Source organism: Argopecten irradians, chromosome 1 (genome assembly GCF_041381155.1).
Source record: "Argopecten irradians isolate NY chromosome 1, Ai_NY, whole genome shotgun sequence".
In the NCBI taxonomy this organism is placed as follows: Eukaryota; Metazoa; Mollusca; class Bivalvia; order Pectinida; family Pectinidae; genus Argopecten; species Argopecten irradians.
This window is the reverse complement of record NC_091134.1, coordinates 53,943,589-53,957,355: the sequence shown is the minus strand read 5'-3', so window position 1 is coordinate 53,957,355 and position 13,767 is coordinate 53,943,589. Positions and strand designations below refer to the sequence as shown.

General features: G+C 34.1%; 1 protein-coding gene across 8 annotated transcripts in view; it reads right to left on the bottom strand.

Moving 5' to 3' along the window:
- Nucleotides 1–81: 81 nt before the first annotated feature.
- The window catches only part of LOC138333317 (ferric-chelate reductase 1-like), a 28,807-nt gene continuing 15,121 nt past the window's right edge, over nt 82–13,767 (bottom strand). For 5 of the 8 annotated variants that reach the window (XM_069281618.1, XM_069281628.1, XM_069281644.1 and 2 more), the window contains 17 exons: nt 13,303–13,444; nt 10,744–10,794; nt 7,065–7,268; nt 6,489–6,587; nt 6,063–6,219; nt 5,688–5,794; nt 5,019–5,216; nt 4,674–4,766; nt 4,229–4,382; nt 3,826–3,939; nt 3,359–3,474; nt 3,037–3,126; nt 2,350–2,433; nt 1,717–1,816; nt 1,352–1,495; nt 818–897; nt 82–536 (listed from right to left, as the gene is read on the bottom strand). In XM_069281618.1, coding sequence (XP_069137719.1) covers nt 432–536; nt 818–897; nt 1,352–1,495; nt 1,717–1,816; nt 2,350–2,433; nt 3,037–3,126; nt 3,359–3,474; nt 3,826–3,939; nt 4,229–4,382; nt 4,674–4,766; nt 5,019–5,216; nt 5,688–5,794; nt 6,063–6,219; nt 6,489–6,587; nt 7,065–7,268; nt 10,744–10,794; nt 13,303–13,362 — 1,956 coding nt within the window. In that variant the 5' untranslated portion in view covers nt 13,363–13,444 and the 3' untranslated portion in view covers nt 82–431. Of the gene's footprint in view, nt 537–817; nt 898–1,351; nt 1,496–1,716; nt 1,817–2,349; nt 2,434–3,036; nt 3,127–3,358; nt 3,475–3,825; nt 3,940–4,228; nt 4,383–4,673; nt 4,767–5,018; nt 5,217–5,687; nt 5,795–6,062; nt 6,220–6,488; nt 6,588–7,064; nt 7,269–10,743; nt 10,795–12,353; nt 12,512–13,302; nt 13,445–13,767 lie in introns of those variants that run through there. The other 3 variants (XM_069281661.1, XM_069281679.1, XM_069281670.1) reach the window with 3 other exon arrangements.

The window sequence follows — 13,767 nt, the reverse complement described above, 5'->3', positions numbered from 1 at the left end:
TAAATGAAATTTGGGGTAGTGACAAAACATAAACCATAGAAGGTTGTTTACTCATCGCCATGGAAACAGATGATCACGCTATAGCAACAAAAATGTTTATTTCTATTAAATATTTATTTTCAGCTGTAATATACAAATGAACAAAACATAATATAAACATGAGAAAGACCAGACATACACTGTATTTCAAAAATAGAAGACAAGCATAGAAATATAATTACGAATGGTCTAATTTAAGTCTAAATGAAGATTGTACGTGAATTTTCAATAGAGAAAATACGTGTTAAGTAGTTTTTCAAAATACATTTTTTACAAATATCTCAATACATACTTTAATTATGATATGACTGTAAATTGCATAACTACATACGTTATATGCTTAATTACATCGAATGCTTTCTCTAAATGTATATAGTTGGTCTGTTTCGAACTCAATCGTCCAAGTCTCTTGCTATCAGGACTATTAGAACAACAGCAAAACCCGTCATCGACAGTATCTGCAATGCTAGAAGAACTTTCGCAAATGGACCCCTCTCCTGCAATGAAAATGGCAAAAATAAATCATAAACACAGAATTGACTCATAAAATTACTATAACATTTTATTCAGGTTTTTTTCAATTTTTCTCATTGAATACTTAAACAGGAGAAATTTAAGAATAGGAAATATCTCTTTCACAATCGAATCGTTGTTTTTTCAATAAATTTTTGAGTTCATATACAGAAGCAGATAATTGATATTGTGATTGACACATTTAACAACAAGCCTATGGTATAGTTGCTATTGAAGTCAAGTAGCTGATTCAAACAGAACTAACCTCTGTTTTGGGCGATACCGTCGCTGTATCAGGCAATGCATCTGCATCATGTCGCTTGAGCTCAAGGTCAAACGTTTTACCTAAAATACAAAGTAGAAATGATAGACTAAAATCCATTCATTGAATATGTAAACCATCTTTTTTGCGATGACTTACTTTCGCGTTTTCATGCCCAAAATTTGCATCGTGGATTAGTTGATTATTTTTCGCAGATTTTTATTGCTCACGAAATATGAAAAAAATTACCGCATGCGAAAATAATTTGATTTGCATCATCAAAATGTCTAATGTTCTACACATTTAAAGTAGATGTTATTGATCAATACATTGTATTTTGAATAGATTTTGTATCGGATCAAGTGTCGCAACACAATAGTGCTTATTAAGGATTGCAAATTTTAAATATTTTATTTTTACTTTTTCGTTTAGATATAGATTTATCATCTCATTAATAACACTGTTTCGATTTACTTGATAAGAATGTAACCTTTATCTGATGACAATATACAAAGAACACTATGAATAAATACATACTTGAGTTTTTTCTCTGTATCAGCAGATATATCTCCAACACCAAATCGAGGAAGACGAACACACAAATGTAGGCTATGGCTATGTATCTGGCACTCTCTGGCACATTGGATTTGTCCAGATACATGGCGAACACAATAGTCACAGCTGAAATTTAGAGATGGCATTCATAAAGTATCTATATTGCAAATTTGTATTCATTTTTATATCATTCTAACATTATGAGAGTAATTTTGAACCAGTTGGTTTCATTTTTGTATCTTGTTTCTACTTTGAAAATCAATAAAAAATGATTTTTAAAAACATCATGACATACATACAAGTTTAGAGGTATGTATACTTATATAGTGTCAGTAAAGTAAACGTGCCTGCCATTATATGTGCCGTCGTCCCGAAAAACCAATGATAGAAATTGAAGATAGGTCTTCGCTTGTCAGTTGGCGCACATCGAAATAATGTAATGAATGGCTGAAAGGCAAACGACTTTGTGCAAGTTACATTTGTATAACAGCAAATGAAACACACTTTTAGTTGCGTATAAATGTAATGTGCGTTTTATCAATAAACATGTACTTAAGCATCCTAGATACTCCAGGGATTCTCTCATAGTAAAATTGGAGGCAGCTCAGTGGAAAACATCTGGGCCAATCACAGTCCTGCAAAGATTTCCTTTAAAGACTACAGAGATAGCGACGACCAATATCAAAGCCACACAGCCAATCACATATTTCCGTTATACGGCTCTTTTGATGTACACCAAACAACTTTAAATTACATTTTCTGTATTGTTGCCTCCAATTTTACAATGTCCAGGGTTGTAAAGATCGTAAGTGACCGGAACCCCTGGATTATCAGTATCAAGGAAAGACAAAAGTTTAAAGATTCGCATATCGAAAAACACAAATGCCGATATGATCAATGAAATGGTGATATAAGAACACTGCTATACAAGTGCAATGCGATAAGTCTTTAAACCATTTGTTAATGCACAGTCTACTTACATTTATAACAGTAAGCGCCATGACGACGATACCAAGTATGGGATGATATTGAGCAAAAGAATGGTTGTCGTCAGATATTCCAACCTATAACATAAAATAATCAGTTATCATCGTTGCTGTATGCTGTATCAAAGACGCCATGGATGTCTAATTTAGTCTCACCTTCGCAGTGAATTGATGTTAACAGCGGATTATTAGTTTAGTTGCGTGCTTTTAGAATATTATTTATATATCATGTGAAATGACCCACGTGTATTATTCATATTACTTTTGTTTAGTCTTGAATTCTTAACAGTGAAATCCACCTATCACTAGATAGGTGTGTCTTAAAACATGTGAGTTCATTGTAGTACAAGTAGATATCCGAACAAAACTTGTTCAATGGTCCTTTGATTTAAATCAAAGTCGGTTTGCATTGTCAGATATCGGAAGTCTAGGGTTAAGCCAGGAAAATTGGCAAGGGAATTTTTTTTAAATCGATATTGTTCTGGGACATGGATCCCAATTTTATCCCGACGTATTGTATGGTATCATGGACGAAAAGTTTTTCATTTTGGAATAACGCCAAACGTTCCCGAAGGATTTTTCATCATAATCGTTATAAAAGAAATTTATGATACGCGATTTATTCCACAGATTACAATGTCTTTGTTATATAATTATGGACGAAAGTATCCTTGTACTTACCTCAGATGCATATCCATCGACTTCTATGAATATAATAACAAAGGATGTAGCTGTGAGAAGGAATACAGTCACCATACACGTTCTGTGGATCTAGAAAAAAAAATAATATATCAACATGTCATCTTTTTCAGCACAAAAAAATGACGAATACAAACAAAATACACAAATGTAATACAAACACAAAATGAATTTAACAATTGATTCAATTAATAATAGAGAAAGGCATCATCGATGAGTTATTGTTCTTTGCTCCGCCAAACAAATAAAAGTCAAAGGTCAAATGGAGTCGAGACTTCACTATGACATACGCAGGTATTCCTACCTGGAACCAGACTTTCTGTCCTAGTATGGTCGAGTTGGGCCACATCGGCTTGAGGTATCGTGCGACAAAGATACCAATGCTAGAGAATAGAACCCAAGCCACAACCATGAGGGAGCCTAAAATGTAGAACCAATTTCTATTACAAACATTAAGCAGAACAAAATCTAAAGAATACGTCAATTTTATGGAATAAGGCAAATTCTTGTCTGTTGATCAAAACAACGCTCAAACATCGTAAGTATTGGAAAGATTAATATCAAAAATCAATTTCGTAAACCACCCTAGATTGTGTCAGGGTAGGTAATCAGGTTCTCTACCGATTATGTAATCAAACAACAGCTAAATCCTTCGAATTCTAAAGGGGACAGGCAGGTATCGAATCGTGATATTAAGATTATCTGAGTTATAAACAGGTAGCGAATGTCAGGTAAGGAAACGAACTTTACAGATTGTGCATTAAGACTAACCGTGGATTTCCACCAGGATATAAGACAGCTTTGCTGCACTCTGTAAATCGGCACCCAGAAAATCAACAGTTCCATCGCTTATCAATGGTGTCTGGGTGTGTTTCCGTAAATTTCCTGAAAGTGACATTAAACACATTTTATTTTTTATTTGTTCAAGCATTGTGCCATTTATAAACAATGATGAACAACACAAGCCTTATTTCATTATTTATCTTATCTTATTTCAATGTGTATGTATATGTGTGGTTTGGCCAGAGATATAAAAAAATGGGGAAATGTCGGTTTCCACAGATTACTTACATCATGAATGCATCAACGAATTATTCGTTGTTATTAAGTTTTTCCCACGAAGTTTTGAATTTTCCAGCTAAATGTGGACAGTTTTAGGCATTTTGTAACATACCCGATAGCACAGGTCCCCGAGCAAAGAAGAGGTGCCACTTCTGTCGGATATCATAGAAAGTCGGCTCTCCAGTAATGTTGGTCTTCCGTGTAAACTTGCAGTTCAGGACAGAATTAACCACGCTCCCAGAAACGGAGGAAAGACCAAGGTTATCCTACAAGATCGCACAGAAGGTTTCAATTTCAAAGCAACAACCAATATCATACTAGACTAGATTTATATAATCTTTAATGATCAGTAGTCTATACAAGTCTATATCAACCGTTGAATGCATCTATAAATATTTCAACTGATCCGTTGATAAACCCATTGACTATGAACGATGGGAATATATTTTACTCGGAGTAAATATTTAGATTTATCATGTTTAAAGACAATGAAGAAAGGACAGGTGTTCGGAACAGTAAAACTGACAACATTAAGTGTTTTTGTATTATATACACACCGGGGTGAGAGCTCCGTATCTTGTACCGGTGTTATATCCCGTCTGGGCTGACACGACACCGGAAGTGACACAGGCAACTACACTGTCTGATCCCTAGGGAATATTAATTGTCAATCATATTGAAGCGCTTCTAAGATTTCGCCCAAATGTATTACAGTTTTACTAATGCTCCAAGAATGACAAACAAAAATATGCTGTTTAAATGTAATTACCGATCTCATTTAGACTTCAGACAGAGTACTAAAAATAAATGTAGAATTGCCATTATCCTCAATCTCTTCACTTTGCATGATGATTTGTTTAACAGTAACGATTCCAATTGTAAAATATTTTTGTCTTATATACCATATTTTTGTCGTCAGAGAAGCCAATGGCAACCCAGCTATCTGATCCTGCAGGAACATTTGAAATTATCTCGAATTCGACATTTTGATCGTCAACATTCATCCACGTCACAAGAACAGAACAGCTCGAGCCCTGGCAGTCTGAGAAACATCCTTTTGTTACTCCACATGCTGGATCCAATGAAACGGACCCTCCAGGCTTTATGAAGACAAAGAGGCAAATACAGTTTTTAAAAATCAGTGTATGTATCAAATCAACATAACTGACAAAGGGGATGTTAATTACCATTTACCAACGATTGGTGATTTTATTTGCACATCAATTCATATAGTTTAGCATATTATACATGTACTGGTTATCAATTGCCGACTGCATCCCATCCTCGATACTCCAGGGGCTACTAACACTGTCTTCCTATCCACAACTGGACTATGTAATAGCAAAGCTGAAGGCTCTTTGTGTGGCACCATATAAAACATGTAGTTAGGTCATCTGATGTGTATCAAAACAATCGACTAATGGTACATTGGAAACTTGGTAGTCTCTCTCTGTAATCTTATGTTAGTCTTTGAAGGCATGCAATTGGTTTATCCCCTGAAATGCTTTTAATTTTGCTATGACATGGGTGGATATTAATCCCTGGGATATCGAGGAGGGCTGTAATCTTACCTGTGAGGTAGTGGGTGTACTAGTTGTCCCTTGTGAAGGCTGTGTGATATTGAGGAAGTCAATAGTGTTTGGGGTTACAGATCGGAGGGCGTGGTACCCTGGAACACCTGAGGAAAGGGAATATTTCACATCTATAAATTTTCTGCTTATAGTGATTTTATGTTACCTTTATAAGATCCTCTGATAATGAAAATAAAAGGAAATAGTAGTAAACGAAACTTCGCATTTTAGATTATATTTAAATAAGATATTAACACTTTCTACCTCCAAAGGAATTACTTTACATTACTTTACATCAATATACATTATAATAGCAGAAATTTTACAATGATTTAGTTATTCAACGAACACAAATTAAAATCACTTATAACGCACCAGCGGTGATCGAACCATGTGCATGCAAGAGATGCAGAGGCTGGTCAAGGTCAAATACCTCAGCCTCGTTCTGAGTTGCGTTTTTTATGCGGTCAAAGGTGCAGACAACCTCCGTTCCATTGCGACTCACAGCCATATTCTGTATGCCATAGTTAGTCTGTGGAAATGATAATACAGACCCGTCTTACCATCAAAATGGAGTATTGTTGACATCATACGATTTTATTAAAAATGATTGGATTGATTCACACTCCAAAAATGTCATAAGCAACAAAAGAAATGAGGATGATTAAATGTATCACTCTTTTTTAACAGAAATTAAAATAGAATTTAAACTCTATCGTTCAGAATGAAAACAATTTTGATTTCTGCATATTAAGTTTTATGAATGACGTATTATTAGTGGATGAAGTGAGTGATCCGTACCGACGCAGTTGTGTAGGCGTAACTGACCAGAGCGGTGTGCCCCATCTCTATCGTCGAGACGCCACCTTCTACTCTACACATCACAACACTGGCATCCGTCTGGAAACAAAAACCCATAAAATATTATATGTCATTGTCACGGTTTAGTTTTTAAAGAAAGAAATATAATTAAACTTGTTTTAGAATATAAAGACAAAATATTTCTGAATAACCTACAGTAAACGTACTTATTCTAAACAAAATACGAAAGATTGTATACTATGATCTATTTGTATGGACATAATTTGGCGAAATTCGATGGTTCAATACCGGAAACACATTTTCACTAAATTTAGCGCTGTACATGAATTAGCGCTTCACAGACAGTGTTAAATGCGCTAAATACAACTACCGTTATAGCAAGTACGCTTACATATCTCTAAAGAAAAATAACTATTTTCATAAGATGATAACGATACTCTGTAAGAGAACTTAAAGAACTCTCCTGTTTTTTGTTTTGTTTTTAAACGAACCATTTCGTAGTATGTTAACCAAAATAAGATGCTATATTGATATTTCTGTCTGTGAGCCTTTTACCATGAACTCGTCCTTTGAGAAGGCTAAAGCTGCCCATTGGTTGTCACCAGCAGATATCACTGACGTCATTTCAAACCGGAGGTAGTCTCCAGCGTCCTCCCAACTAACGAAGAAATCGGAACATCCGGTGGCCGGACAGGACTCAGGGTAACACCCCTTTGTGGTCCCGCAGTCAGGATCGGACAGAATGATTCCATCAGCTACCTATACAATGTTAGTAATATGGTTCAATGATATCAAATAGGTTAAACAAGTAGTAAAAGTTGCCTGTTTAGCATAGTTGGTATCCTTGTATTTTATACGAGGTGGAAGACGTTAAAGAAAGAATGTCCTTCATTGCAAATGTGCTCTTGCAAAAAATAAATCAAATGCTTTATTTATATGTATGTAAGAAGTAGACGATTTTCTCACTAAGTATCTAAAACGTTAAAGAGGACACCTTACATCGGTATGATGCAGATAATACAATTTAGTTTGTGTGGTAACATGTGTTACATATTAACTGTGATGAGGTTTGCCTAAATGCGTACGTCCTTTGAAAAGCTTTGATCGTTTGATATAAGTCTCGGTTTTATCTAAAACGTTAAAGAGAACACCTTACATCGGTATGATGGAGATAATACAATTTAGTTTGTGTGGTAGCATGTGTTACATATTAACTGTGATGAGGTTTGTCTAAATGCGTACGTCCTTTGAAAAGCTTTGATCGTTTGATATAAGTCTCGGTTTTATCTAAAACGTTAAAGAGAACACCTTACATCGGTATGATGGAGATAATACAATTTAGTTTGTGTGGTAACATGTGTTACATATTAACTGTGATGAGGTTTGTCTTAAACGTCGGAGTTCCTAGAAAAAGCCGACCCATGACCAGAATAACGAAGAGAATAAGAGGTATGCTTGCTAGCCTGTCATCCATTGCCCTTTGGCTGTTATGTATGTTATTAACATAACATATTTTCAATTATTTTAATAATATTCTAAGAAACATGTATGTAATGCACGTGTAATTTAAAGATCTTGAACGTACTTAAGCATATCTAGACATTTTAATGAAGACTGATATTGAGACAGATTGATTGAGTAAGGTTTGTCTAGTTTGAAACACGGAAGACCTTCTTCTTCTTCTTCTTTATATATATATTTACAGTTTGTTTCCAGGATGTTGTCGAAGTATATAATACTATCTTAATATATTATCATGGTGATAAATGAAGTATTAATTAGGTATTTTTAATCCATTGGCCTCCAATTATAGCCAATTAGAGTCCACCTATGTGATCAAGGACCTTGTGCTCGTACGTACAAGGACATCCGTTAGTTCATCCAACAGGATATAGTGTCATTCGTGATAGGGATGCGGTACAATGGCTATTATTAATAATGACTAAACAGTGTCAGCAGAGCAGGATGCAATTAATACTGAAGGTCAAAAGGGTTAATTTATGATAACGGAGGTTCATACGTCTACTTCATAAACGTATTAAATCATGAAAAACTGTGTAATAACTCAAACCTCTAAAAAATAAGTTTTGAAATATCAATATCTTGTCAGTATATCAGTGATTCGATGTACGAGAGATTGATTTATGTTAATGAACTTTGTTAATCTTTTGAACTTTTGAATTGATGATACAGTAGCAAGACAGTAAAAAAAATCATTAAAGTTACTCAAAGAAATAACCATATGGAGCTGGTTGTACCATACTCAGAAGGGAAAAAATGTTTTGTTTATCTGCCTCCGTTTTATATTTTGTATATAGAGGATCTTACAGGAGTTGTTATATGATATGAAATTTATAAAACGAGTTCAATAATTTGATATATTTGGCAAATCAAATTATTTAACGAGTTTGATAAATTTCATATCACATAATCACGAGTTTAAGATTATATTTAAAACTACATGTGACGTCATAATAGTGTTATTACACATGTGTCTTACATGTACGATATTTATGACATGGCCATATGACATGGCTGGACGGGTCAGTTATGTGATAAAATAATATTAAATTTGATTTACGATTGCTTTGTCACTGCTCTTTCCAAACACAGTAAAACCTGCCTTAGTGACCGCTTATGTATAATTACTAACATTACGCTACTCAAATTGGTACGCTACCCAAAATGGTACACTTTTGATATATATTGAGCAGAATTTTCGGTTTACAATCTAGACCGACAATCATTGTCCTGATAAAAAATTAAGGTGCTTAATAGTAACTGTGACGATTTTCATATGTTAAATTCTTTCATGTTGGTTATTAAAAAAATCCCGAAAGAAATGTTGTGCGACAACTCTAAAACACCATATATTTTAAAGCAAGGGAAACAATTGCTGAATGGCATATTTTTGACAGATATGTGACTTATTTAACAAATGTTTTAACTCTCTTCAATGAATTCAAACATTTTTATCATGTCTAGACATTTACTATTCAAATCTTTAGGAGGTGTACCATTTTGGGGAACCTGCTGAAACACAGGGCTTGACCGGGTATACTTCAAAGCTTCCTATTTATAAATATATGCACTGTTGACAAGTAAGCAAAATGATGAAAAACTAAAGGCGTATATTCTTCAAAAAGTGTACCAATTTGGGTAGCGTAACTTTATCTGTTTAATAAAACCCCTTTCTTAGACTCCCAATCAACATTATATTCTTAAAAATTTGTGACGTTCAGCATAAGCTTAAGTACAAATAATAAGGGTGCAGTTTTTCTACCTGATTTCAGCTCACAAACGAACCGAGCTGAACGAAATCATTGCTAACACATCACAGCGTTAACATCAGATGTTACAGTGTCTCGTCACCCTAGGTGATCGTTAGGAGAGGGAAGTCACGCCACGTCCAACCCCATACGGATGTCCCACGATCGTGAAGCACAACTTTAGCCACATCCAACCCAACAAGAATGTCCCACGATCGTGTAGTACAACTTTACTGAGATGTTTATGCGCTCTAACATAAGTCGGTCGTTTGACTCGTTAGCGCGAAGGTACACATTTTGTATATCTCATTTCAATGGATATGAATACAAATCGTATATTGTAATAAATACAAGTTTGATGCTTCTGTGATTACTATCGCGAAGTGTCTAGATTATACTAGAGATCTAGATAAAACTCTGATGTATGCGATTTTAAGCTTGCAATAATTTTCCTTTTTTCTACGATAAGCTTATTTTCTCATATTGAATTCTTAGTACACGTATTTGCGTTTTAGATTAAATCGAATCGTTTTATATGTATAATTATTATTGTATTGTTGTCTGTAACATTCTGGTGAAAGTCTTACAACGGTTACAGTAAATCTATGTTGATAAATAGTAAGAGTATTATATCTGTAATCTGAATCACACGCTGAAATTGCAAGGTTTATTGTATGATGATGTTTCCGATAAAAAACAGGATGTCTTTTATGAAAAATAAGAGAAATATGTTTCGCTGATGATATTAAACACTTGAATGGAACCAAATGCTGCTTAATCGAGTTGATCTTACGAATCTCACTACAATATCTCCGTCACATTCTCAGGTTAACACTTCATCGTGTGTCATATCCTGATAACTCCGCTTTGTTCTTTATCGGATAACTAATTTTATTAAGAGAGATTATTTGTTCAGATTGATTGCAGCATATTTATAAGCTAGTGTAAGAAATAAATCGTCATACCTGTAGCTGGATAAAGGCTAGGATCGTAATGTGCAGTACCGTCCCCATCGTCTGTGGAAATAAAATGAGACAGTAGTTCTAAAAATTCACCTAGTTGTCAGTCACCTGTGTCTATACAGGTAAACTTTCAGTCTTGTATTTCCGCTAAATGACATAAACCACTGGCCACTGATACATTTCACGATGTTAATGTTGTATAAAATCAATGTATTTACAATGTATGTCTACTGCACAGCTGGTAAAGGATTACAAACAGGCGGGGGTAAAACTTTACATACTATATAAACTTCTCTATGGGATTTTCTCCCCTTTAAGATGCTTTTTCGGTAGATATTGGTTGCATCTTCACTCTTACATACAATTTAACAGTTGATAAAACCTGTTCGTAAGTGAATACTTTGTAAAGCGTAACAACGTTCGAAATCAAACATACTGCAGTTTAGAAGAGAAGTTTAAAGTTATATGTCGTAATATCTGCATGCTGACGACAATAATTTGAGAATCATGTGGTTTAAATTTCACACAGAAAAATAAGAGCTATAAAACGAATTGTTTTGGCAGTACTGCCAAAACAATATAGCAGTGGAATTGTTACATATGGTAAAACCACGATGTACATATGTAGTATACAATTTTATTTAACATTTTACATGGTCAATAGTAATTGTGAAGTGACTTCTGCATATACGTATGTTTTCATCCAAACAAACATAATAGATGAAAATAATATAACAAGAACTTCTACTGTGTCAACAATCTGTGTTTTAAGCAATGTTCAAAATGCATCATACTGTCACAACTTGGATGATCCACACTTATCTATAGATTACTGAAGAGCTTTATGGTATAAACAGTTTCGAACAGTTAGGCACATATAACTTAAAGAATAAGATTTATTTTGTTTAATGTTTAAAAATAACCAACGGCCACGTAAGGACTTTCTCGAGACATAAACGACCTGTGTCTCACAGGAATTTACAAATACCTCGCAGAGAGAAATCTAATGTTAATATGTCCAAATACCTTAACCATTCAGCAGCCGGGAAGATGAAAGTATACATATATTAGAAAGCACATCTTACCTCACAAGATGACGAAAATTATCATGTTAGTTAGGTTAATATGTATAAGATGAAACTAAAGTCTTCAAACATGATTTTTTTAAAGAAAACTAAACATTTGATAGGTAAACTGCAAAATGCTGTTTTAAAAACCACTGAAAATTATTCTTAACGAGGTGAGACTTTTGATAAATAAATGGGGCAACACGTCATATTTCCGGGTATAACTGTGCCTAGGACACAGACTGACTGTTAATTCAAAATCTAAAGAAGATCCAAAAGAAAAGATATTTTCATGTAATTAATAGAATTACGGCCTGAATCAAGGCAACTGAATATATATTTAATTAAAACATAGACATTTTTTTGAGAAGTTGATGACCCGTTATCTAAAGTCAAAATAATTGCATAATGACAATAAGAAATTTAAAACACCATATTGATAATACAATCCAATTATGTCTATATAATTAATCAATTAAATAGATTATTTTAAGAATAAAATACATACGTGGAAACACAGAATTATGATAATAAAAAGACGCTTACAACTCCGAAACGTATTATCTCTTCTTAAATGTCAAGCGCTAGTTTCGTTACACAGAATAAGTCAGCCTTTTAAGTAGCATGCAGAAAGACACAATTGGTATGGTGACATCATAGCCATTACATCATACCTTGAGTAAGCAAGAGATAGTGGGCTATGAACCACCATATACTGTACTACAGTCTTTATCCTGTGATAATCTAACACTTGCTGTGTGCTAATACGCTCTTACCTATGTATCCCAGTCTTATCTACAATCATATTACATATAACACAGTCAGCTACACAGTTTTAACCCCGTTAAGTGGTCGATTTCTCATCTTCGAAACCACAATGGGCAAATTTTAAAACAAATGACATGGCTAATAGACCTCTAACGAACAGGTTTATTAAATCTTAAGTCTCTAAATCTATCATATCTCAACCACCCTGACACCGCAGCTCCGCTGAGGTCGGTATTTACATTCAATAGTCTATAAACCATAAAATCACATATCTTAGCTATATCCTCATGCATCTACTTCATCATAAGTATTTACAACCTTCTTAGGTTAGCTCTATATCACAAATTATATTATTCATATTTGCATAGCCTGTATTGGGGTCATAAGTGAAAGAAATATAAAATTATGGCCCTTGAACGTTCATATAAATCTTGTATATCTTGGTATTGTTACATTGTATAAATATTGAAAAGCAAATTAAATCATGCTTGGGAGTGCGTAAAAATCAAACTTTTCAGGGTCCAGTTTCATGACCAATTCTTAACAAAGAAAAGCATTACAGAAGTTAAGGAAAAATCTTAGTTAAGGAGCCTTCCTTAAAATCTGTAATGCTTTCTTATTAAGAATCTTAAGTTAAGGGATTCATGTTCATGAAACTAGGCCCATTATCTTCAAATACAAGTCAAAGAAAAAATGGCGACCCATTCTCTGTTTTTAAAATACCTACTTTACCTACTGTATGTTCTAGTGATGGACTAGAGATTGTAGGTCGGAACATCTTAACCATTTGGCCGCCGCGGTCCTCAACAGACAAGGGATGATCATACCCCTTCTTCCTCGACGACAAGGTCTCTCTAGCTCAATATAACCTGGTAATATATATTTCTTCAGATATTGTTTTATAGCAAAGGCATTTTAATGTATTGTTTTCTTTCTATTGGAACCACTTAATAATAATAACTGATCCATACCCAATCAATTAACATTTGTATATTGACTTTATATTCATATTTTATCGCTTAGATTTGTTTTATTATAAATCATGAGAATTGGAACATAGTTGTCTAGAGAAGATCGTTGTAAATGGTATGCAGGTACAGAACTTGGACTGAAATGCCCTTATTTAAGGTGTGACAGAAAATCTTGAAGACTGGACGTTTTGGAAAATAAAGAGCACATTCCTTGTATGAGG